At 45.4% G+C, this 25,247-nt stretch overlaps 1 protein-coding gene across 2 annotated transcripts in view; it reads right to left on the bottom strand.

Annotated features, from left to right (window-relative positions):
- Nucleotides 1–25,247, bottom strand: part of LOC119213002 (zinc transporter ZIP11-like) — a 67,114-nt gene that overhangs the window by 28,548 nt on the left and 13,319 nt on the right. For both annotated transcript variants that reach the window (XM_037463972.2, XM_037463973.2), the window contains exon 4: nucleotides 22,043–22,201. In XM_037463972.2, the coding sequence (XP_037319869.2) occupies nucleotides 22,043–22,201 (159 nt within the window). The remainder of the gene's footprint in view (nucleotides 1–22,042; nucleotides 22,202–25,247) is intronic.

Raw genomic sequence — 25,247 nt, 5'->3', positions numbered from 1 at the left:
CAGGTGATCCTCATTTGACGGCTGCAACAGCGGGGATTTGGGTGTGTCACTCATCTTATTCTGGGGCGGAATCGTTTCAAACATCAAGCATGACATCACAAAAGCAGGGAAAACGTTTTCAATGATGCATTTTCTTTGAATCACAAATTATATGAACTTCTATAAATAAATAGGCCATTGAAATTAATACTGGAATAAATAACTGAGGAAACAAATACATGTAAATATGAAGATATGAATGAATCAATACATACAATAGGTCTTCTATTTTCACACCAGCGAGCTCGGTGGAGCGTGACACTTGAACTCAGCCTTCAGTCCCAAACACACACGCGCTGCACATTGCCCAAGAATATTGTTCAAACAGCCTGCATGTATTTTACAAGCTGCTGGAAGAGCAGTAAATACTTAATAATTATTACACTAACACTTAACACTAATACTAATTATTGGATGATCTCATCATTGTCCGCTTCCACTATTTTCATGATCATTGCATGCACTTGTTATTGAGAGAAGAAGACACCATCCCTGTGTACTGTGTGCTGATACGTGTGTAGTTGGATGTGTGTGTGTGTGTGTGTCTTTGACCCCGTATCATCTGGCAGGGACCTTTGCTAACGAACCGTGACCCGGTTTCATCAGCGGGTCCAAGCTCACCATTAAAAAAGCGCTCCAGCAGCGGTTTGGCTCTGGTGGTCACACAAAGTCGCTCCCTCTCTCTTCAATTCAAGTCTACTTAATCAAACTTTCACATCTGAGACGTTCCATTATCTTACTTCAGATGGTGCAGGTGCAACGAGCAGGCTTCCAATACCTTGGATTTTATCCCTTAACGTATCAGAGAGAGAGACACACGTCTATACGTGATTATCATCAGATGAAAAGCTGATTACTGCTCATTATTTATTCCAAATCCTTCTCGTGAAGACAAATAAAATGTGTTCAGAGAATTCCATTGATGAGGGGAAAACGCTTTGCCACAATTTCTTGGGTTTACAGGTCCTTCTCCTTTCTTCACCTGAGGGCCCGAGCCCTCGCACACAGACGTACAGCAGCAGGGCACCACTCGGGTTCAGAGTCTCCCAATCCTCAGGGGCTTCCCATGGTCGCACACGTGAGGTGTGACAACTTCAGAGAAAACACCAGTCACAGGGACGTTGGTTCCAGAAGCTCCGTGGGTACCGATCCACACCCCCGCCAGAGAGGGTGACATTCCTGGCCAAGAGTCACGCAGCTGGGTCCCGGGCCGCCGCGATCCCACGCCAAGGCCTCCAACATTCGCCAGGTGTGTGCAGTGAACTACGATTGGGTTCAAATGAACCAGAAAAACTATTTAGAAATGCGATAACAAGCAAAATCACAAACTATTTACTTTACCAGATCACGGATTTACACAATGTCCCAGCTGGAGGTGAAATAAAAAAACAATGCCAACATTTTTATTGGCCGCTGTCTTAAACTGTTTCTCTGATAACATTGTGCTGATTTTTACCTCGAAAATATGAAACAGCCCACAGAGAAATGGTTAAAATATATTCAAGTAATCCAATTTTGGTGCGTTTTACTTAAATTTTCACCGGCCAACTGATTCATGTTTTCTCCCACACTTCTTGGTGCCTGAAGAAATAACGCCCATAGTGCAGATCTTCACGCTTTCAGCTTTAGCCCAAAAACATTTAAGGGCTGAATCCATCTGATGTTTCTGCGATTCATTCCGTGTGAACGCTGCGGCGGCAGAGACGTCTCTGAGGACCCGTCTCTGAGGACCCGTCTCTGAGGACACGTCGCAGTTTGACGAGGAAGGCGGGAGTTGAAAAAGAGGCAAAAAATTAGAGTCGATGTGGCAACTGCTTAGCATCTGTCAAAACTCACTTTCAAACACTAAAGCTTATAGTGCGCACACACACACACGCACACACACACACACACAATCTGACAGTTGACCGAGAGCTCAATCTATTTGATCTCGGAGGAAAACTAACCTAACTAATATTCTATTTTACAATCAAAATAGTTTTATTCTAGGATAAAGGGAAGGCAGTGTTTGGAGACCTTCTTTAGCTCCGATACCACGATGCAGCCATGTCTTCCATCTCACCTCTTCCCTCCACATGTGATGAAATCTGATCTGATGCCCTGGATCGGCACTAAATTGCTGTCTGTTTGTGTCAGACTCTGTTAATCCGTCTATCAAAAGGACATCTCATATTGATCCCGTGGACATTTGGCTTTCTGACATTTCGAAACAAGTTGGCAGTCGTGTTATGAAGACAAATGCCGATTCACCGGGTCGGTGTGGCGTCAAAGCCGGTTCACGCTCACACTCACCGGACCGGAGCAACAATGGATGGATCCAGGGTGAGCTATTCAGAAGGCATGAGGAACGAGGCTGCGGTCTCAACCTCCAAAAGTATCGCCCCGTGCAGGCCGAAGCCTGACTATGAAGACACAGATGAGCCGCGGTGTTGCACAGCGCGTCGCTCGAGTGTCGGGTCGACCCCAATTTTCTTGTTGCCTGGCAGGTGCAGATCGGCAAACAGGAGGACTGTGAAATCTATTCTCCAAATAGCCACTGAGAATCTTAGCTCAGATTAACGGATATACAAAGCTCTGTGTAACCTGGATGTAGCAATATGCTTTTATACATTGCACCTCAGGCTTCCTCTGTAAAAAGTATTTGTTTTTCACTCAGTTTAGAGTTTTGCTTGAGAGGGTGAGGAATAAGACTCTAGTGCCGGAACCATACCAGAGAATTAAGTTGCCTAGAAAGAACTTTTAATGAGCTTTGTCTCAAATGAAGGCAAATCAGGCTTCCAGCTGAAGTTAACGTAACAAGCTTTGGGGAGGAAGTGAAAGAAAAGAAAAGTCTGAAAAACATGGGGACTAAGTTGGGCATCGCTGGGAAAGAAAAACTGATGAACAAGCCGACAATGTGACGGGGGGACACACATGGCTGAAATACACCGGGAGCTCCAAGCACAGGAGGATTCAATCGAGGGCGCTCAATCACACGGGAAGGAAAACATCCAAGGAAGGGAAGTGAAGTGAATATGGGACACAAGAGCCAGGGGAATACGAAATATAACCAAAGCAACGAAAAACCACCCGAGAGCGCGGCGTTCCTGGGATTGGATCAGGCTGCCGTTGCTTTCCACAAAGCGCTTTTTGTTCGAGCTCTTAATGGTAGTGTATTAAGTGAGCACCTCTTATCCAATTTCCTGCTCCCCGCCGAGAGAGGTCACCACGACTGTTATTAGAGCCGCCAATCACCACGGAAATTCAGCCCCTCACAACAAGTGCATCCCAGGAACATCAAGCGTCAGGACCTGTGATGCACTGAATTGAATGAACTCATTTGCATCTGAATGGAGGGTGAACGTCACTTTGTTTCACCCGGTAGACTACTCGTCCACGCTGTCCCCCGCTCGCAGGCCGCCGGCGGACATTCGAGCCCGTGGCGTTGGGCACCGAGGCGCGTCGGCTCGATGGCCTTTTCAGCGCCGACTGGACAGCTGACATTTAGGGATAATCAATGGGAGGCCACGCTGAGACAGGAGGGTCCGTTTACCTTCGGGTAGCTTCAGAATGCTGCAGCAGATTTGACTCATCAACACATCTGGGGGGTCAGCTGTGGATCGCTTCTTAATTTAAACGATCATCCCCGGGATGGCATTATGATCTTAATTAGTCAGTTACTAGACTGCTGGTACAGTATTGTTTGACATTAACACCAAACACACACACACACACACTCACAATTACACGAACATTGACGTGTGTGTAATGAGCTGTGAATCCTGTTGACATCGGAGTGAGGATGGAGATAATGATGATGACGATGATGTCGAACTGACATCCTGCAAAGCAACGGATGTGATGACAGGCACACGTTTCACGGAATATAAAAGATACTCCACCAAACAAATCAAAGATATTTGTGGGAAAACTTATCAAGCTAACATGCAGCGTGTGTGTGTGTGTGTGTGACTTAAAAGACAAGACTCAGTGGACTTTTCTTTTAGAGAATAAGGGAATTTTTCCTTAATAAATCTGCATGAAATTAAGATGATTCCAACTACAACAACAATATTAATACCAATCAACTTCCTAACTGCTTTAATGCCATAAAAATGCTCTACAATAAATGTCATTACAGATTACTAGAGGTCCTGAGCTAATTCTAGTCTGGGTGAATAGGGCTGTAGTGCAACATTATATATATATATATTACACAAAAGAGGGTGGACCTTTCACTGACGTTTGTATAAATTACGTTATTCCACCGTAGGAGGAGAAAAGGATGTCTTTTGTACTTTTGCTCTCAAATGATTTTCAGATTTGGCGAGTCCTTCCATCCTGCCCCGGGCTAAAGTGCAGTCATCAGTAGGACCTCTTCACGCCAATGCTGGTCAGGTTCTATTCACGAGAGCGATGGTGACCAGTTGGAAAAGTAAAAGGGTGCAGACGCTGTGTGATGACTCATCACGCGCCTTGTATGACAAACCCTCCCCAGGTCTCTGCACTATAAAATGCTCCATATCTTTGATCTGCCACTTAAAGGCCTCTGGTCTGCCAAAGAGAGAGCCTCGCAGCAATATGAAGGTCAAGCTTCAGATGGCATGAAACCATTACATTAAAAAGGAAGTACGGCCTTTTGACAAACACACACAAATTAAATGGCCCCAACGTGCACGGGGGACCGGCAGGAACAACGAATAAGCTTCAGGAGGTCTGTGTCTTCTGGAGTCCAATCTTCCTTCTATTTCTCCTATGATAAGAGATTAGGAGATTGCAACATTTATTCCGGTCAAAGAGCCTTTAAACTGTCTGAAGTAAAACTGTTTTTCCCCAGCAACAACTAAACATGAATAGTTTCCCCTCCACAGTTTCACTCGGAGGTCGAAAGCAACAACAACGTCTTTCTCAACGCACACAGATTGTCCCCGGAGGAGTGATCTCACACACACAGGCACAGCTAAAACAAACACACACACACACACACATGGTGGTGCAATCCTCTTGGCTCCGGAGAAAAGAGAAAGATCAAGAAACACAGTTGGTACGGAGCCCAACGGAGTTCACACGTGGGGTTTTATCCTTTGATGAACCGGTTACCGATGTGTGCTGCATGAGGTAAGTGGGGTCCAGAGATAGACACGCAGCTGGGAAGCATCACAAGCTGGGGGGGCGGGCCTCTGGGGCGGGGCGGGCCTCTGGGGCGGGGCGGGCCTCTGGGGCGCGGCCCCACCGGCGCTCCGTGAGGTGAACGGGCCGCTGACAGAAGCCCCCGTGGCTTCGTCCTTTCCCGCTCAGAAGGCGCTCAGAGCGACGAAGCTTCACTTCTACAAGCTACACGATTACCCATCAGTCATTGCGCCTCGCCGCAGCCTTCCACTGTGTATGGCCAGGACCAACATTGAAGGTGAAGCTTGCTTTTTTGCCATTTCACATCACGACTACATAGAGCAAGTTTAGGGGGGGGGGGGGAGGATTAGGAGAATGCAAAGGGACACGTCAGCGCTCTAGGACATCAACTACAGCCGAACCGCGGCACGCTGCAACACACCTTTTTCTCACCTCACTTTTGACTTGTTTCTATTCCTGCGGCCTCCAATTGAAGAATTGACAAAGACATCCTTGACAATGCTCACAATGCGGCCCGCTCTCTCCTCGATGGAGAAGGACATCTCACCCACGTGGAGGGGCTGGAGCGAGGAACGCACCTTTTGATGTCCCACTTTTGCATTGGCTAGAATTCGGTTAGCGCTGCAGTAAAAAAGCATGCCAACAAATGGCTGTTATTGCTTTTCACAACACAGCCAGGAACAAGGTTTTGAAAACAAGGGAAAGGGCCTGAGAAGAGTGCCAGGTCTCCTGAATTCTTATGAGGCATACACCTCAAGACTTTTTTGTTGCTGCATTTTTCTATTTCAATATGACTCACGAGTGCCTGGAAAACACAATTAAGAAGGCGGTGAAAGAAGCTTGTTGATGTTCTTATGTTAATTGGATGGGTATTCCATTAAATTACCACGGGCTGGGCAGAGTGGGAAGAGGCAGAGACTAGACAGATCTCCACTCCGCCACATAAATTGGTTCTCGGTTGATCCCATTCTGTCAGGGCCCTCGCTTGAGCTCCCTTTTACATCGAAACTGCGTAAAGGGAAGAAAATCAAATGTCAAACGATTTTGAACACAGTTATATCATTATAAATAAATAAAAGTCCTTTTCCTTTTGTTTTTAGCTCGGTGCATAATCATGTCTTCTTTCGGATTTCTTTGTTTGGGCTCGTGAAGTACCAGGTAAAGTACAAAATGAATAATAAATTATACAAAACAAACACAATTGCATGGGAAAATGATTAAAGATGAAAAAAAAACCCCACAAGATTTAAGTTCACAACAGAACAAGTCGGGCAGTGGAACAGTTTCTCCAGACATATGGCAACGCTCCAGTTCATTCCTACATTTGCCCTTTTTGTATCCTTCGTCCCGCACTTATCCATCCTTCCTCGTACAGAGTGGGCCCCTTTCAGTGAGCTCATTTCATCCATATATGTGATAAACGGTCATTACGATGATCAATACATGTTGCCATGTCTTCAAAGGGGTTACTGACATCTTTATTCCGCAACTTACTCCGGCTCTGCGTTCGCCGCTCGACAGTTTGTGTTCCTACGCGTTTGGACCGGGTGGAGCACAACTCGCGGCCCGCGGGGCGACATCCAGCCCGCCGGGGGGGGGTCACCATGTTGATGACAAAGGTCACGGGTTTGCAAACTTCAACGAGAGCGAGCGCGAGTGGAGAGGCCTCAGGGAAAAGCCTTGATCCGACAAGTCCGTAAGGGCCAAACCGCCGCCGAGGGGCGTCCGCTCGGAGCGCCGGCGTGCGGCCTCCACCACGGGGAGCCGCCGTGCCGCCGTGGACTAGTCTGAAAGGGGGAACCGCTGAGTGAGTCACACTACTCTGCGATGCACATACCGCGCCTCGGGTGCTGCATTTTGAGACGAGAGCGGAACATCTGAAGCCAAGTAGCTGGTCGCCGCGGGCGAGAAAACAACCATCCTGTCCGGACGCCACTATGCCTTGATCTCCCCCGCCGGTCTGGGGGGGGGGGGTCGAGGGGGGGGGGGGGGGGGGGGGTTTGCATAAACAGTGTCCTGAATTGACAGCGGCGGATTTGTGACAGGAAAATAAACTGCCAGGATCGCAGACGCCTCAAACTAATGAAGCACTTAACGGCGCTCAGTGTCGTCCTGAAGGAGGTGTCTCACTTTAAGGGTCATAAACAGAACCCCATGTACATTTAAGTCAGCCCCGTTTCCTACATAATAAAATCCACGTACTTTGGTGTGGATTTGACTTACCATAAAGATGTATTGAGTTGGTGAGAGTCATGGATGGGTGAAAAAAACACACTGACACTGGCACAGCTGGTTCTTATTTTATGGTAAAATAAAAACATGATGGTCTTCTTTTGCCATCTGCCTTCCATTTCTTTTCAATCCACAACGCTAATCACGTAATTCCAATGGTTTTGTGGAAGACAGACTTCGAAATTAAGTTGGGAGCTGGTTGTTATACCATAAATAGCACCGTTTTAATTGGGGCGGTGAAGTACTGACAATGTCATTTTGGAAGAGTGACAGAGGAAGTGTGATGTTTTATTATCTACAATTTCGTTCCTGAAATTTACAGACACCCGTTTTGCTTTTGAATTATTGAGCAAATTAGATTCCCAGGAGGAGACAATAAGTCCTGCAATGCCTTTTTTCTCTCTTGTTGGATAAATAAATGATGGGACATTTCCGCACAAATGTATTTAGTTTTCTATTATAGTTTTCTATTATACGATACATTTCGCTCTCTTATCTTTCTCAATATTTATAAAGGAACCATAGACGAAATTAATAAGATTCTTGGAATAATACAACGTGCCTGAAAGAAAATGTATAATGTGCTGAGCTGGTGCCCTATAATAAGCGCACTGGTTGGTAAAATGAAATTTCGAGGACACTTCAGAGGGGTGGATTGCAAAGAAATGTATTTCTTTCATGGGCAGACAGATATTTATTCACTCTCATCCTGGTCTTTGCAATGGGTTGAATCTAGAGGTCAAATGTCATGGATGAAGGGCGTTTACAGTTTGTGTGGATTTCATCCGACTTGGTACAACCGTGACAGAAACAGTCCGAGGTATGAAACTTTCTCACAGCAGATTATAGTTTTAGTTCAAATCTATTATTATTTTAGTACATTAGTTTATTTGTGTTCTAAAAAGAAGCAATTATGAAATGACGTCCCTTGAGTATTGAAGCAATTTGCAGTATAAAGCACTTAATAGGAAATGACTGCGTCCATTTTGGCATCGTTAATGAAAGGGATAACATCCTGCACCAACAATGCGACGCCACAGAGAGGACCATTGGTTTTAAATTACGTTTCCATGGCAACGGGGGCCCCTCAGAGACATGTGAGAATATAGTTTGTAATAATGGTTATTGAGATTCACCTGGTTTCCACACGCACGCACGCACACACACACACAGACACACCCATAAGAAGCTTGTTTCTGTCTCAAGTATTTTCAGCTCATCGCCAATGGTTTCTCTCATTATTACAGTCGGGGTTGAGGCCCTCTCTTTTGTTTGCATGCATGCACACTCACACACACACACACACCTACCTCCACACACACACATATGTAAACACGGACACACACACACACGCTCACCACGGCCCCTCCACAGCGAACCGCTTGGGGGGCCACTGAGTTTGGAAGGTGACATTTCAAAGGGGAATGATTATTCAAAAAGGAAAGCCGGACAGCAGCCAGCTCAGTAGGAACAACACACACACACACACAAACACACACACGCTTGTCATGAGATATTCAGCATGGAGAATGAGCGCCGTGTCCATGTGGTGAATAAATGAGGTGGAGAACCGCTGTTGGCTGCATGAATCATCGGCCTCTGCTGGACCTTTGTTACATCCGAGGACTGTCTGCTAAAACCGCTGGGAAAACACCACAGCTTCAGCACACACACGCACACACACACACACACACACACACACACACAGTTTCTACCGTCACCCATTGGGATCAATTCATCCAGATCCTGCGTAACCAGTGAAGGCCGCTTATGTTGCAAGGATGAAGAACGCTATTGATTGTGACACTGAGGAGATAAGCAATGAATGGCAGAGAGTTCATTGTGCCTACTGATGAACTTCTTTCCTCAGACTCACATCATGGAGCAGTAACAACAACAAGCTGTCTTTGTAATACTTCTTATAATACTAGCAAAGCCCTCCATGCGTATCACATTCTTTTGTCTGTTTCAGTACAGGAAAGACATCACTGGTCAATGTATTTCACAGTCTCCCTTTCTGAAGGACATGGTTGGTGAGGCGTCATTACCGATGTAACGTAACAGTGTAACAAGGTAACAATGGCATATAACAATGTCACAAAGTAACAAAAGAATGCAATGATGAAACAACGAAACGTTGCAAGGTCATTTAGCAACGTGGCGTAGCAAAGTAGCGTAACAACGCTGTGCAAAAAGGTGACAATCTCCCTATCATGAATAAATAACGCCAGAGGCAGACTTTCTTTAGGTGAGATTTTGGAAAAAGCAGCGTAACATTTTTGGGGTTTCTTTCAATGTGAGTATAGCACAGCACTTGCTTTGCATGTCACTTGTTGTTCTACCGCCAAATGCAAGACATTGCATTTAACAATTCAGTTGACATAACTGTAGTGTTAAAAAATGTAATTAAAGTCCAGTCAATTAGAGTCGGTCCAGTCGGTTAGATTTGTCATCCGAGTCATGGGAGAAGACGTTTGCCTCCAGGGTTTCTACCAGAAAAGATTGATTTGAACCCAACACGTGCTATTTTCAATAACTCAACCAAGTAATTACCTTAATTTAAGGCAATCTGTCATCCGGCATTCTGTCAATAAGGCCTGACAGCAAACTTCTCTCACATGTGCAAAACAAACTGACTTGTGTGTACATTGCATTCGCGTGAACACACAATGTCGCTGCCTTAACTATTTGACCTTCAGAAAAGCATAACGTTAGACCATGAGTGGCACACTGGCACATCTAGAAACTCTCTCTGAGTGCGACTACATCTAGTCTCTCCGGCACACCTGAGCCAAGAGAAAACACCTTCACGTATCTCATACTGTAAAACAACACATAATTACTTCACACAACAGGCGGCGGCAACGGCACAGCCAGCCGCCATTGAGCGCCGCGCCGACGCCTTCGACTTTCTACAAACGACGCATCGAGGAGCAAAATGCAGGGGCAATACGACTTTGACCGTTGACAGCCGCCTCAAATTTGTCTTTTCTTGCCATTCCAAACAATTGATACAATAACACGACAATCATGAGAAGATCCAGTTGCAACGGTAATTGAAAACCGATGGGCGTGACAGCGCGTGGTGCCGTTCGTGCCGGCTCCCCCCCCACGCTGACAAGTGAAAAGTGGCAAATCAATCGCAGCGATTGTCATCTCTTTTGTCCCTATTTTTATCTCCATGTTTTTGGTCTCCGTTACACACGCAGACTCTGCGGGGGGGGGGGGGGATGAGCCCGCTGTCTAATGACGTGAGCACGCCGCGTGGCGGTCGTGATGCGAGACAAAGGGTCATTACTGACGCATCGGCGACCATCGGCGTCCTCCTCTGCTGACGAAGCCGCTCGCCCTGACGCCGGCAGGACGAGCCACGCGGAGCTTCCTGTGGCTTCTGTTTTATCAACTCTTCAGTTGGCCATTATGTGCATCATTTGTTGGAGAAAAGGGCCATACACCATTCACAGGATGTAAAAGCCAGGGGCAGACGACGCCATCGCAACACTCTAAAATGAGCTGCACTGCACTACTTTTGTGATTTTATTGATTCTTCGTCTGTAGGAAGTTGGACAAAATCATGAACTATTTCACCAACAGGCCAAAAGCCTAAATATTTAGTTAATTATCAATATGATGCAGAAAAACATAAAACCCTGAGTGAATCCGACAAATGTTTGGCGCTGAAACATGACTGAGAGAATGAATCGATCCTCTTCCTTTCCGCCGATGACTCGACTTAGAAGCACTCGACAGGAGATTTTTGCCCCCAAGCCGTCACACCGCCAATTTTGTTTCCCGCGAATCAATGAGCCTTCAAAGTTTAAACGAGCAGGCCGACAACTTTGACCGGACCGCCCCCGGGAAGGCTCAGCAATCAGCCCGCGCTGCGGAACAGTCGGAGCCACCTGCCGGCATGGCGCTGTATGCAATCACACGCCGATGCTGACTGAATGAACACTGAAAGAAATCCCCGTGGGTTTCCTCTGCAATGCCCACGTCATTTTAAAACACACCTGCAATCACACACACTCGAGTGAAAGAGAGAAAAAAAAAGATAACATTTGCCTGGCCTAAGTGATGGATTGGGACACGGCCGCCGGGAATAAGGGCAGCCACAATGAATGGCCGAGCTCGGTGTGACTCGGCCATTCATTGTGGCAGGTAGTCAATAACTGTTCTTTCTTTCTCAATCAGGCGGCCTCTTGTCACTCACTGGTTGTGTGGAGGGCTGCCGGATTCAAATACCCGAGTCTGAAGAAATAACTTTCAAACTGAACAAACTAATCTTATTTGGTAGAGGCTTAACCTTTAAAGCCAAGTTTAGCTAGAAAAAAAAAAGCTTTTCAAGGCCTCGACAACATAAACACGCCGAGTTGGCGCTATTGTTTGCAATGGTCGTTAATGCTGTAGCTGCTATAGGAAGTTATCTTGGTTTTGTAAATCTGCTATATGTTAATATACAGTATATTTTTATTATAATCTTTGGTGGTGCATTTTAATCCTATCCCCATTGTTTTTACGCCATTGTCAATTTTGGGAATTCTTTTTTGAGACTTGTGGAAAGAAAGCATCCAAACATAGAACTATTTACAACTCTAAACTTCTCCTAAATTCACCAATAGTTAGTAGCAAAAAATTACTCAATTGGATATTTTAAATAAAATATGATTAACTTGTAATGCAAATGTTTTTATTCAGATGGTGAGGTTTGATGGTGATATTCATTGGTTACCATTTCAACCCTGTTAAACTTCAGGTCAACTAAATGAGTCACATTTTAAAAATGTAATCATCTTTTCTAAAAGACACCTTTTTGGTTTCATTTCTATGTATTTTCTGAAAGTTGGCTCATTGGACATTCACAGTCTGACTGATAGAACCTTTTGTTCCTAACGTGGCAAAAGCAATTGTAAAACTGCTGACCATATTTTGTGATCAACGTGATATCCAAAGTTCCCTTTGATTCTCACACAAAAGGCTTCATTCAATTCTCCGAGCGCAGAGTGAATATACCTGGTTACAGATCAAAAAACACTTAGAAAGGGTCAGAATAAAAAATCAAATCCACACGAGGCAGCTCCCTTGCGTCTTTAAGCCGCACTCTTTAAGCAAAGCCTTCTCGTGTCGTGTCTGCTTTCAAATACCTGAAAAACTCACATATTGTCCACCGGATTTTGATGATGCATAGCGACACGTTCCTCCTCGTGAGGAATGGAAAACAACAATCAGCGACAACAAGCAATTTCCTTGATGGAGATGAAGCCGAAATGATACTCCTCGAAACCTCCTCCGATAGAAAATGCCTAAATGCCTCAGGAGGAGCGTGCAGTGTGGAGGTGGCGTCCCACTGTTCCACCGGCATCCTTTGCAACGCAGAGCGGCGCTGGACAAACGCAGACAGGGCCAATAAGGCAAATCACAGGCCGACATGCATCTCCATAACATCGGGGGGGCGGGGGGGGACAACAAGGCGACGTGTGCTCATTTAACGGCCAGCGTGCCGCAGCATGCGCCGGGCCGAGAGCTTGCCTCGGGGGGGGAGGGGGGATGTAATGATGGTTCACAGACGCAATTACTGGGGGCTCCACTTCAAAAATGCAGGTTGAAAAGTGAGTTGAGAGGAGACGGAGACAAAGGCATCTCTTCTGCATAGAACAACTAAAACGAAGAAAGGTGAACGCCCACACACACACTATTTACGTTTGATTAATAAATGCTTTGTAGAAGACTGATTGCAACAGCAGCTTTAGTTACATTTAAATATATATTTAAATTAACCTCCTCCAGCTATGGACTCCATTGCTCTAGAAGAGAGTTGGACTATTTCCGGATCCATGAGTTCGACTGCAACTTAAGGGAGAGTCACTTGATTGTAAGTTGGAAGCAGAGGTGGACAGTGCTAACCGAGACCACAAGAACCACACCAAAGCACACAAACAAAAACCACAACAATTCCTTGTTGAGTTGGGTCACTTTGATCCGGTTTCCAGATGAATCAACTTCATTTGAGGTTGAAAAGTGTGTCGCCGAATGTAGGTCAATGCAGCAGTGTCCGGTACTTGTTTTTTATGCAGGCATATAAATATTTCCCAATTTACATTGCAATCTCTTCTGTCGTGCAACTGCACACACACACACACACACACGCACAAGTGATGAGAACCGTTCTCTGCGGCTCAGTTTGTCAGAGGCTTGGCGGCCTTACTCCTAGTGGCAGCACTCACGTTAAATATGCATGTTCCCGTGATAGAATAGAGCTCATCAAACTGCACAAGCCACACTATCAAAGCACTGTTTGGTTGAAATGGGTCAGATAATAAGAAGCCAGACGCGTCGGACGCTGGAAGAAGCCCTTATCGCTCTTGTGGGACTCTTGGTGTCAGCGATTCGGCAGTGGGAGAGAGCAGGAAAGCTCGCTGCAGTTTTTAAAGGGAGGGAAAAAGTTTGCTGGTAAAACCCATCTGATAGATTACTGCCTGCAGCTCACAGGGCTGTCAGAGCTCTTTGGATTGATCTCTTGAGGTAAAATATAGCTTTTGTAAGTGTTTCATGATTCTCGTCGGTCTACTCGCACTTCATACTGGCTTAATGTTGGCCTCTGGTAGGCAGAACATCGAACCGCTAGGTAGAAATGACAACAACTGCAGAATCTACTAAGAGTTCCTAAAATTGGTCCAGTCATTGATCGCTCAACTGCCTTCCAAAGAGTTCTTACCAAAGTGGCACTGCTGAGGTCGATCCAATGGTCCAAGGGGGAGTGGATTGTCTCCGTGGCTTTAGAGGGCTTCCACGTGCCTGCAAAAAGGACCCTATGCCGTGCTGGTGATGACAGAATCACAACGATAACTGCATGGAAGGGGACAGAGCGCCTCGGCTATTGGTCGGCATTATTGCTTGACTGCCAGTTCACACGCCAGCCCCAACCAACCAGGCTTGCTTAAATTGCTTATATTTGAACAAAATGGCAAGAAGGCTGGTAATCAGAGGTTTGCTGGACCCATACTAGGGACCTAAAGGCAGGGTATCTTAGCTTATGGAAGAAATTACAGGCCGACGTAACTGAATGACCCCGTTTCATATAAGAGTGCATCGTCGTTCTCTAGAGCCGACCATGTAAACAACTCTACGCTGCTCTTCCTCGGGCCTGAGATCAGTTTACTAGGCCTTCCGGGCACTGGCAGCAGGTTTTGGCAAACACAAGAAGGAGGTCTCCATAATTGCTGTTTCCATCTTAATACAATCAGATGAGTGGTTGTGGGGAGAAGGGCAGAATCCTTCCATCCAGAGTTAAATAGGGTGTAAGTATTGTAACGGTATTTAATGTACCAAGAGCATTTTTGTAATTGTATTTTAATGTCAGACTGCCTGAGGTTCCCTTTAAAAGCTCATTTAGAACCTCTTCTTTTTTCTTACAATAACACTATTGTCTGGTCCGGCATTCAACCAGGTTCTGTACGAAATTCTAATACCAAAGTCTGTGAACATGTCCTCAAAGAAAGAAGACAATCAGTGGTGAAGACAAAATGAGCAACACACATAAAAAATCTTGACTGAAAAAAAACTAGACTGTGCTTAATTAAATTCCCTTGTCTCGGTTAATCACGTTCAATCAAAGCTTAGTGAATCATTACAATGATGATGGAGCGTGTCAATAATAAAAAATAAAAAAAACGACTTGAATTCGAAATCATTGTTCCTTCATTATGCAGCAACACAACAGAGCACGGTGAAGAATTCCATTACAAATGTAAGTTTGCATTCCTTGTGTCTCGGTGAACGTTTTTCCCCAAATTCAAAGAAATGCCCTCCAAACGGTCTTCAAGGACCTCGTTAAAATGCATTGAACAACCCAAGAAACAAATTATTAAAGTATTATTATTAAAGTGTTATGTGCTTTAGACATAGAGCCTAAAGAACACAACCCCCGAGAGAACATCCAGCGTTCTGATTGGTCGAGAGCGAGTCACGGGGGGTGCATTATTCAGCGGTAACGTACGGTTGCTGTACACATTGACCGGAGGGTTCCATATCACTCAAAGTAACAAGTTAGATTTTAGCTCAGTGGCGATGGCCGGAAACCCCAGTTAATCCCACCTAAATCCCACAAATGATCCAATGAGGCAATTCATTAAAACCGGACAATTAAGGTAGACGTCATGAGCGATGTGAATGAATGAGATGGTGTGGGTCCCAATGCTGTTTACCTGCACGTACAGGGACTATTTTTCCTCTCGGCTGATGAAATGCGAAACAAAACGTTTGGTGGCTACAACAATGTTGTGCTGAAAGGCAGCTTTTTACTTACAATTTATAATTTTGCTGGTGACCGTGTTATAAATGTAAAAAGGCACTTGAGGCAGCACTATATCGTCCAATAATGTAACGTCGGGCCCAACTACACCCTCAAACTGTTACATTATTGGACGATAAACTACAGCCTCTCGTACCTTATTGCATTAATAATGCCTACAGAACATTACGCCTAGAGGACATAATACTAGAGAACATAACGCCTACAGAACATAATACTAAAGAACATAATACTAGAGAACATAACGCCTAGAGAACATAATACTAAAGAACATAATACTAGAGAACATAACGCCTAGAGAACATAACGCCTACAATCATATCACTAACATAATACTAAACATTATACTAGAGAACATAACTATGGAATGCCGTTTTAGTCAAAATTAAATAAATGACCAAATACACCGTAATGCATAATGACACTGCATTTCATGATAAATAAATGAATAAATACACGGTAATGCATAATGACACTGCATTTCATAATAAATAAATGAATAAATACACGGTAATGCATAATGACACGGTACTCGGTAATGCATAATGACACGGTACTCGGTAATGCATAATGACACGGTACTCGGTAATGCATAATGACACTGCATTTCATTTCACGTTCTTATATGCAAATCAGGGGGCGTGGCTATCTATCACATTCAGAACAGACGACAGAGCCGTGTGCCGTCGACACCGCTAGCGAACGCGGAAGCACCCCCCCCCCCCCCCCTAGCATGCTAGCATTAGCGGATCAAATCGATCAACATGGGTTATCTGCAGATACTATTTTGACACATATTGAGGGTTTTTTGGAAATACTAGGGCTTGCGGTTCCCACTTCGGCAGCTCTAGACTGCGGTCAACTCAGGCGACACTCGGATATCCGTGGTCAACTCAGCCGACACTTGAATTTCAGTGCACGTTTATGCTGACATTTACGGTATTGAGCAAGTAACCGGACCAAACTTTGAGAAATTGTACCGTAAATGTCAGCATAAACGTGCACTAAAATTCAAGTGTCGGCTGAGTTGACCACGGATATCCGAGTGTCGCCTGAGTTGACCGCAGTCTAGAGCTGCCGAAGTGGGAACCGCAAGCCCTAGTATTTCCAAAAAACCCTCAATATGTGTCAAAATAGTATCTGCAGATAACCCATGTTGATCGATTTGATCCGCTAATGCTAGCATGCTAGGGGGGGGGGGTGCTTCCGCGTTCGCTAGCGGTGTCGACGGCACACGGCTCTGTCGTCTGTTCTGAATGTGATAGATAGCCACGCCCCCTGATTTGCATATAAGAACGTGAAATGAAATGCAGTGTCATTATGCATTACCGAGTACCGTGTCATTATGCATTACCGAGTACCGTGTCATTATGCATTACCGAGTACCGTGTCATTATGCATTACCGTGTATTTATTCATTTATTTATCATGAAATGCAGTGTCATTATGCATTACCGTGTATTTGGTCATTTATTTAATTTTGACTAAAACGGCATTCCATACATAACAGCTACATTGATATTAATGGGTTACCACACGCTGCACAACACACACAGTATTGTGAAAGCGCCGACTACACACTCACAGTACACACTCAGTTATTGCCTTTATGGGAGCTCTGAAAGAAGTACATCAATAATTGAATCCCTTATAATGGAACTAAGGCTGAATATGCGGCAAATTAAATAGCATATTAATGGCGGCCTCTGTGTTTTCCAAAGGCAGTCATGTGTGAAGAGCTCAGAGTCAGGTGCGTGAGGTGCAAGGAGCACCTTGTCTGCTTCACAAAGAGACATTCCATCACTGGAGGGATCCTCGGGGGCTGTCACTGACTACAAATCCACCCATCTCAGCAACGCGCCTGGTCATGACTGCAGACACTAGTTATCCTGAAGTCACATTGCGAGATGGAGACAATGGTCCCACAGTTGATAGCATAGTTTAAATGGGCGATCACGACTTGTTTTTCCATGTCACGGTTAAATAAACTGACGGAGTGTAGTTCGCCGCGCTGAAAGGAGCTTCTCAAAACAAGCTTGCCCTTATTTCCTAGATGGCCGGTCCCAACCGTGGAGACCTTCCCCCTGGGTAACCCATGCTAATCACCCCCACGCACTCAGTCCAGTGAGACAGCCATTCCTCTGGACTGTTAACATTCAAGATGTCATGTGTTTGCTGTGCCCTGGTCATTGTTGCAGCCTCTTGTGCTGCTGTGGACAGGAAACACAGACCTGGTGATATACTGGATAAAGATGCCAGGCTGCCAACCCTGCCTCAGCCCCCACCCCCCCCCCCACCCCCGCCCTTTCCCATCACCATCTGTTGTTATGGTGAATGGCTGGCTGGGTGGGACACAGAGGATAATACGTCTAGAAAATAGTACATTTCAACCAAGTGAGAGCCGACAAATCAGTCTCTGCGGAAAAACAAGCACGCAATGCATCTTCACATGTACTTAAAAAAAAATAGGAGAGAAATTGGAACTTCCCCTATCACTTCACTCCCTCTCTTTTATTACTCTATCTGACACCGCTAGCTCCACTTGTGGAATTCTTCCTTCCTTAAACCACTTTAACCTGCAACAGCTTGGCTCCTTATCTGCCTCAACCTGATGCGTGGTGCTATGCTTTTACTTAAGTCCTCTCAGACAAGAGAGTGGCATTTAAAAAAACTCCCAAAACTTTTCTGTGTATTTCATGCCCTTCCAGTGGGAGAGCCCGGTTTCATTTGGATAAGAAAACCGTTTAGCAGAGGGTGTCAGATTGGTGCTATTTTGAAACCCATTTGTGCACTTGCTCCCCGACTTCCGCACACCCCACAGACACAGAGATTATCTTCCTGCTCGGAGGGGCCTCTCCACTCCACTCCACTCCGCGATAGGCGCGCCGCTGTCCAGAGTTAATGAGGCTGGTTGAGAATGTAACCATCAATCAAAACACGGCCCGGCGGTATCGACCGAGTGCGAACGGGTCGCTCCTGTTTGCCCGATTTGCCGAGCCCCATTTAACCCGATGGCCCGCCACGATTGTCATGTTAAATCACGGTCATTCTACACGATGAATGGAACTGGGCGAATGCGATGTTGTTCCGTGGATCCCCGAGAGCAGATATGCTCTGGCGCAAATTGCTTGGCGCATTGTACCGGCTCCATCTCATCTGTTTTAATACGGAAGCCAATTGCTCCACAATTACTGTGCCAGGTGTGACGCTTCGTGGCTTTCAGTGCTCCAGCTCATATTGTTGGAATAACTGGATCCGCATTACGTGGTCCTAAAAAGATACATTTGTTTAATTTACCGTTTGTAACACATTTGGAAGGCGTTAATTGAAAGCCCCGTAGGTGTGCTCAGTGCGAGAGGTAAAAAGGCATCGCTGTGTGGGAAGGGACAGCAAAGCAGGAGTGGTGATAAAATGGCTTATTGAAACCGTGACACATGACAGCGTCATGGTTACCTGGTTTTCATCACCAGGCCGCGGAAGCTTCCCGAGCTCCTCTGTGCTCCCCGTGCCAACCTCTCGCCTTCTCTTGTCCTCCAGTGTGTCCTTATCGCTGCCATCCTTCTCTCCCTGTCAACCCCAGCTCTCCCTCTCTGTCCGCCTCGCCCTTCCTCAACCCTTCTTCTCATTCAGTTGCACTGTTTGTTGAGGAGCCAGTAAAAGTGGCACTAGCAGCTGGCCAAACACCGATGCCCCCTCCTCCTCTCCTCCCACCCCACCCCACACACACACACACACACATTCCCAGTGGATTTTGTGTTGGCTTTTATCACAAGCTCACAGCCCGACGTTGTCCACCACTGTCGCCATGGCACCAAGGAGTGAAAGGGCAGAAGAGGAGGAAGAAGAAGACAGTGGGAATATGTTGAAAGGAAAAATAAAGCAAGGCCGTGGGAAAAACCGCGAGATGAGGGGATGAGGCAGAGATGAAAGTGGAGGAGTGACGTAGTTGGAGAGTCAAAAGAAATACATGAGGAAAGATGAGGGACAAGAACCCGATGAAGTTTTTTTCAAGTTTTCTCTTCTCTATTGCATCCCCCTGATCTTGTGTGCTCATGTACTACAGGAGTCGTGGGTTGCTATTCTTTACTCAAATGCCAAAAAAGCAAAGAGTTCCAACAGAGGGAGGTTAACAGGGTTTCCTGACTATTACCTCCAGGTGAAACCCTGTGTGAGGAACTCCTGGGGGCACCTCTCCCCAGCACTGGCTGGCCACTCAGAGGGCACATTTCCTCCCTCCGTGAGTCGGCCCACCAAGACCCCCGTCTGCGACGCTTTGTGGGTGACATTTTATTTTTGCCCTGTCGTCGTCATCATCATCATTTCTGTCCGTGCAACCGGTGGGCTTGTTCTTACAAGAACATGATGTTCTTCATAGATGTAACCCCTTCATTCTTCTGTCAAAGTGCAACAGCTTGACTTTCAATCGTTCAACCTCGTCAGTCACGTACACAGTCCGGCTGCAGGGGGAAAAGCACTTGCTCAAAATGTACTTTCAATGTTCAGAAATGGAACTAGTACAGTTAAATTAAAGTGGGACAACGAGGGCTCCAACACTTCCTGGATGGTTCAAACTGGATTGTTTTTTCCTTTAGCGGGGCAAGGTTTTATATTTAATATTTCTTTTTCTGGAGGGCGGGTGGAGGGGGGGTAGTACATAGAACATTGATGGAAATCATTATGGTAGCTGTACTTCATTGGGTAATTGTTCAACTGAGGTGGTGAGGGCGGCCTGACAAAAAAAGCGTAGTGTTAAAATTCTCTTTCGGTCAATTATATTGTCTATTCTTGGCGTGTACAATGACTTCCAAGTATTAATTCACTTTCATTTATTATACCCAAGTGACCCTGCTGCTCCACACAAAGGGCTCGCCTGAAGGCTTGACAGATGAAACCAACCGGACCCGAAAGTGCTTCAGCAACGATACGAGTGCTCTTTTCATGGCATTTTCTCTGCAAAACTTGAAATTAGGGAAGAGATAAAAGTATAAACAGTGGTTTGGGAGGTTCAAGTTTCACTATTGCAACCGAGGAAGACGAGCAACTTCCTGGTGAGGCGGAGGGGGAGGCAGAGATACGACCCTATCGAGTCCCAAACTGGGACATTCGACTTCTAGGGGTTTAGTGTAACATCACATTTTAAAAAATGTGAGTTTAAAATAAAAACGAAGTGGAAGAATACAAGTCTGCCATATCACTTCGGGAAAATACATATTTTTTTATAAATGTTGACGTTTTATTCACTTCCAGTTGCTTCGAGTAGCATTCTCTAGTTTTCTATATTCAGAGCCATGTTCGTTTGACTTGTGTTCCTTACACTTAAAAATGAGGAGTACAAGGAACTACAATTTTCCAAAAACACTTTTGAGGTTTAACATTTTCAAAACTTAGCACACAGTTCCAAACTAATTATTTAAATTCAGTCAAGGCCAACACCTCAGAATGATGTAGTGTAGCCATGTGTGTAGGATCTAAAACACGTGTAATATTTGTTGCAAAGGCTAATATTTCGGCATAAACATGGATGGAGTTTGAGTTCACAGATCATATGCTCTCGTGAGTGTGTCGTCTTGCATGAGTGTGCAGGACGGTGGTGTCTCAGCCGCCCCTTCACCCGGATTGGTGCTCTGCTGCCACTTGTGGAGCTTCAGGCGACAGCTGTTCTCTCCTCCCTTCCTCCCTTCCTCCCTCTCTCTCTCTCTCTCCGTCGGTCTCTCCCTCCTTCTCTCTCTCTGTCCCTTCACGTCTTTCTCACCCCTTTCTCACTGTGTCTCCTTCTCTCTCTGTCCCTTCACGTCTCTCTCACTGTCTCTCTCCACTATGTCTCCCTGTCCCTCCATCTCTTTCTCACTGGGTAAGTCTCGGTCTGTCTCTCTCTCTCTGTGGCTGTTTGTCACACTTTGTCCGTCTCTTGTGTGTGTGTGTGTGCGGCCCACACACACACACACACACACAAAAGAGACGCACACACACACAAGCGCGCTTCCCACCAGCGGTCAGAGAGCGCGCTTTGGAAAAATGAAAAGCCCAATCTTACTCAGAATCACCTGAGGCAATATCCTGTCTCTGCCACCTGCTCAGAGAATCTGTGCCCTGGATTGTAAAGCTTTACTTACTTCACACACGCGAGCCCTCCTAGATTCATCATCATCTTCTTCTTCAGTTCATCCATTAATCGGCTGCTAGTTTTCCCTGCTACGATGTCCCTGAGTACCTGTGTCTACATGTCCTTCTCGCTCTATAGACATGACAACAGAAAGAGCGTCGCGGTAGCACTGCGCCTCTATCCGCCACATTCGTACCGCTGCAAACAGAGTCTTCCGTACAAGAGTGTACGGTGTGTGCAGGAGCGCCTACCAGCAGGGGCATGGCCAGGTCGGCGAAGTAAACGAAGGCCGCTCCGAGTGTGAAGCCCACAGCCACAGGCAAGAAAGCGAATGAGCCGTACTTCCCGGATTCCTCGGCCATGTTGATTGCCGGGGCCAGCAGTGACCAATAGGAAGCAGCCAGCATCACCTGAGAGAGGAGAGGACAGAAGAGAGTAAGTGCAAAAAAGGTCAATGTAAACAAGTTGCTCATCTTTTCTCTCATCCATCAATTAGGAAGCACTGGTGGTACTTGTTCTTGACTTGCACATTTAGGCGATTTAAAGGATTTCCTCTATTTTAGGATGTTCTCTTGCGTGTGGACGAAATGTCGAGACGAGACTGTCGGATCGGAACAACTCTCGTTCAGACAGTGTGGATTGTGGCTGCTTAAATGATTCAGTAAAAAAAAAAATGCTCCCACCTCAACACCTGTTACGATGTTACATCGTGTTGTGGACTTTTAGATTCTCTCATCCATGAGTGTCACTACCGCCCCCCGTCTAAAAGCAACAGTACATTGGGTTAAGAGGACAGAATACCCCATTGCTCACTTTTTCCTTTACAACCATTTTGGGGAACTACGGCCCCATCGAGCCACTGTCAAGCTTGACCTTCCTGGGGGGAAAATCCAAGTTAAAGATTCGGGAAATTGACATGCAAATAGCGAGCCAAAACTCTTCACAGCTAAATTTAATTCCATTCAAAGGTTGTACACACAAGCACAATGCAAAAGCAGATGCAGCAATAACACACGCTGTCTTTAGGAAAAATACTGACAAGCCAGTTAACCCTGACAGCATTTTTTTGTGAGACAGCTGTCAACGTGAGAAGACAGAAGGCCGGGTCATGTACGTCCGAACGCACTCGTTTGTCTTGCAGGCTTTGTGTATGGACACAAAGTATCTGCAGCGTCAGTTGTTTATCACAATTACATGTCAATCTTTCATCCGCAGTGGAGATCGAAAGCAGCCCTGCCAATCAAATGTAATGGAGGGGAGTCGTTAGGCTGCGGCACTCAAGAGAGATTTGCAGCGAGCATCAATTCGGCCTCGGCTTCATCGGTCGGAAAAAGAGAGCGAGAGAACAACAAGGCCAGAAGAACCAACCATGGTGGCTCAAAGTGTCATCACTTCTTAATGTAATCATGTTAGAAATGGATTTGAAATTCTAGTAACTAGCACATGGATTTCTTAGTTATTGCCATAAACGTGTGTGTGGGAAAGCATTTGTAGGGGTAAAACGGAGCTGGATTCAAAATATATATCACAATATGGGTAATAAAAACCTGGCATCTTCATCTCTCCACAGAAGTTGGGAGAATATATTGACAAGAACCCACGAAAACATCCAATATGATGGACAACATTATATTCTAGACCTTTGCAAATAAATGTACAGTCTAATTGATATAAACCAAATTTAAAAATGTTTTTATTTAAATATGGAGAAAAAAAAAATTGTACGGTCTAGTGTTTTATGGAAAATTGTGTGTTGGAGGCTCACACATCTCTGCACTGACTGAAGCTCCCACATCAGTTTTTTTTTCTTCTTACTTTTATTTACAATACAATAATGTTTATTTTGCAAAAATCAAGAAACCATTTCACACCATTGCAACATTTAGGTGGAAAGAGGAGAAAATAGGCAGATTTGTTTATATTCATTCATTTTTAGCTGCCGGTGTGTTTTACGGTTGTGATGTGGCTTCACACGCACACACACACACACACACACACACACACACACACACACACCCACACCCCCACACACACACACACACACACACACACACACACACACACACACACACACACCCACACACACACACACAGCGTTACCAAGCCAAACTTCCCACTTTGCTCACACTAAACAAAATGGTGGCACTCTGGAGCTGTGTGTACATGCATTTGTATTGACTCGCAGACTTGTTGGAGACTCTGCTCACACCTTGCCATACAACCCATAAATCGGGGGGGAGAAAGAACACCCTAGAGGTGATTCTGTTGTTATCTTCAGCACCAGCTGCATGTTCCATTTCCACGCTTTACCAATCAAGGTTGGAATTGCCGCGATCCGGAGAACACAATGTACTTCGAGGCCGTTGGAGCTGTCTACGAGTTAATTAGCAACCAGCCAGGAACCACAGGAGGCGGGCAGCTTCACTTCACAGCCGCCAAGCCTCCCAGGTGCACAACGTGGAAACGCGTGATGAACATGACTTTGTATGTGTTCAGCCTTCTAACGGACTGATTTACCAAGTCAGCTCCAGCATCGTCATTCATCTTATTAGCAAATGGGAGTACTGACTTTATCTGGCATGACAGGACCTCCTGATGTATTTACAGTATTCAATTACATTCAATTAAGTTTCCAAGACATTTACACCAACTGTTTTAAGATGTGTAAAAAGAGAAACACTGGTAATAGCACATACATGCCTCCTTGCCGAGAGTTAGAAGAGGAGATCAGAAGCCCGTCTGATGTCTGTAAAAAGCTGCATGAGTGGGTGAAGAAACACGGCTCTGCAGGTAAAACTAATAATAAAAAAAGAAATCTGCCCCCCAGGGCCTTTAAAGCTCAACCTAAACCTTAAAATGTTTTCTTTAGTTTGGTGAAGAAAAAAAATAACTGTAAAACATTTGGGGTTTTGTGCGGTGGTTTGTGACTGAAGGCATCTTGAAATAGCAAACTAACTGGCCTCTGGCTGCACAGAGGGAAGTTATTAATTGTTGAATTTAACTGTCAGCTAGAGAGCGTAAACATCATTTGGGAGAAAAATCCATAGCCTGAAACACAGCAAATCAAACCACAGTTAACATGTGTGATAATGATATTATTTGTATCATAATGTTGACCTCTGTGCAATAGCTCGATCATTTTGTGACTCTTGTAATTAATGGCAGTGCCGTTGTATTTTAATTCATCCCTTCACGCTCATTTGAAGAGAGACGGACGAGAGATGAAGCTCAGGAAGCATCCGTGAGCCCAGTTATGAGTGACAAAGCTAGGCTTATTGCATTTCTGCTCTATTGTGGTTATGCCTCGCCAACCAGAATGCTCACTAAAACACCTTCGTCTTTGATCCAGATGTACAGCTGCACAGCTGGATCAGACTCTAAACCCTGTTGCATATCCTCATTTCAATGCATTACTAATATTCTTTCTCTTTAGCCTTTCTACCTAAATGACTTTTG

The sequence above is a fragment of the Pungitius pungitius genome, chromosome 21, assembly GCF_949316345.1.
Source record: "Pungitius pungitius chromosome 21, fPunPun2.1, whole genome shotgun sequence".
NCBI lineage: Eukaryota > Metazoa > Chordata > Actinopteri > Perciformes > Gasterosteidae > Pungitius > Pungitius pungitius.
This window is presented reverse-complemented; position numbering and strand designations above follow the sequence as displayed.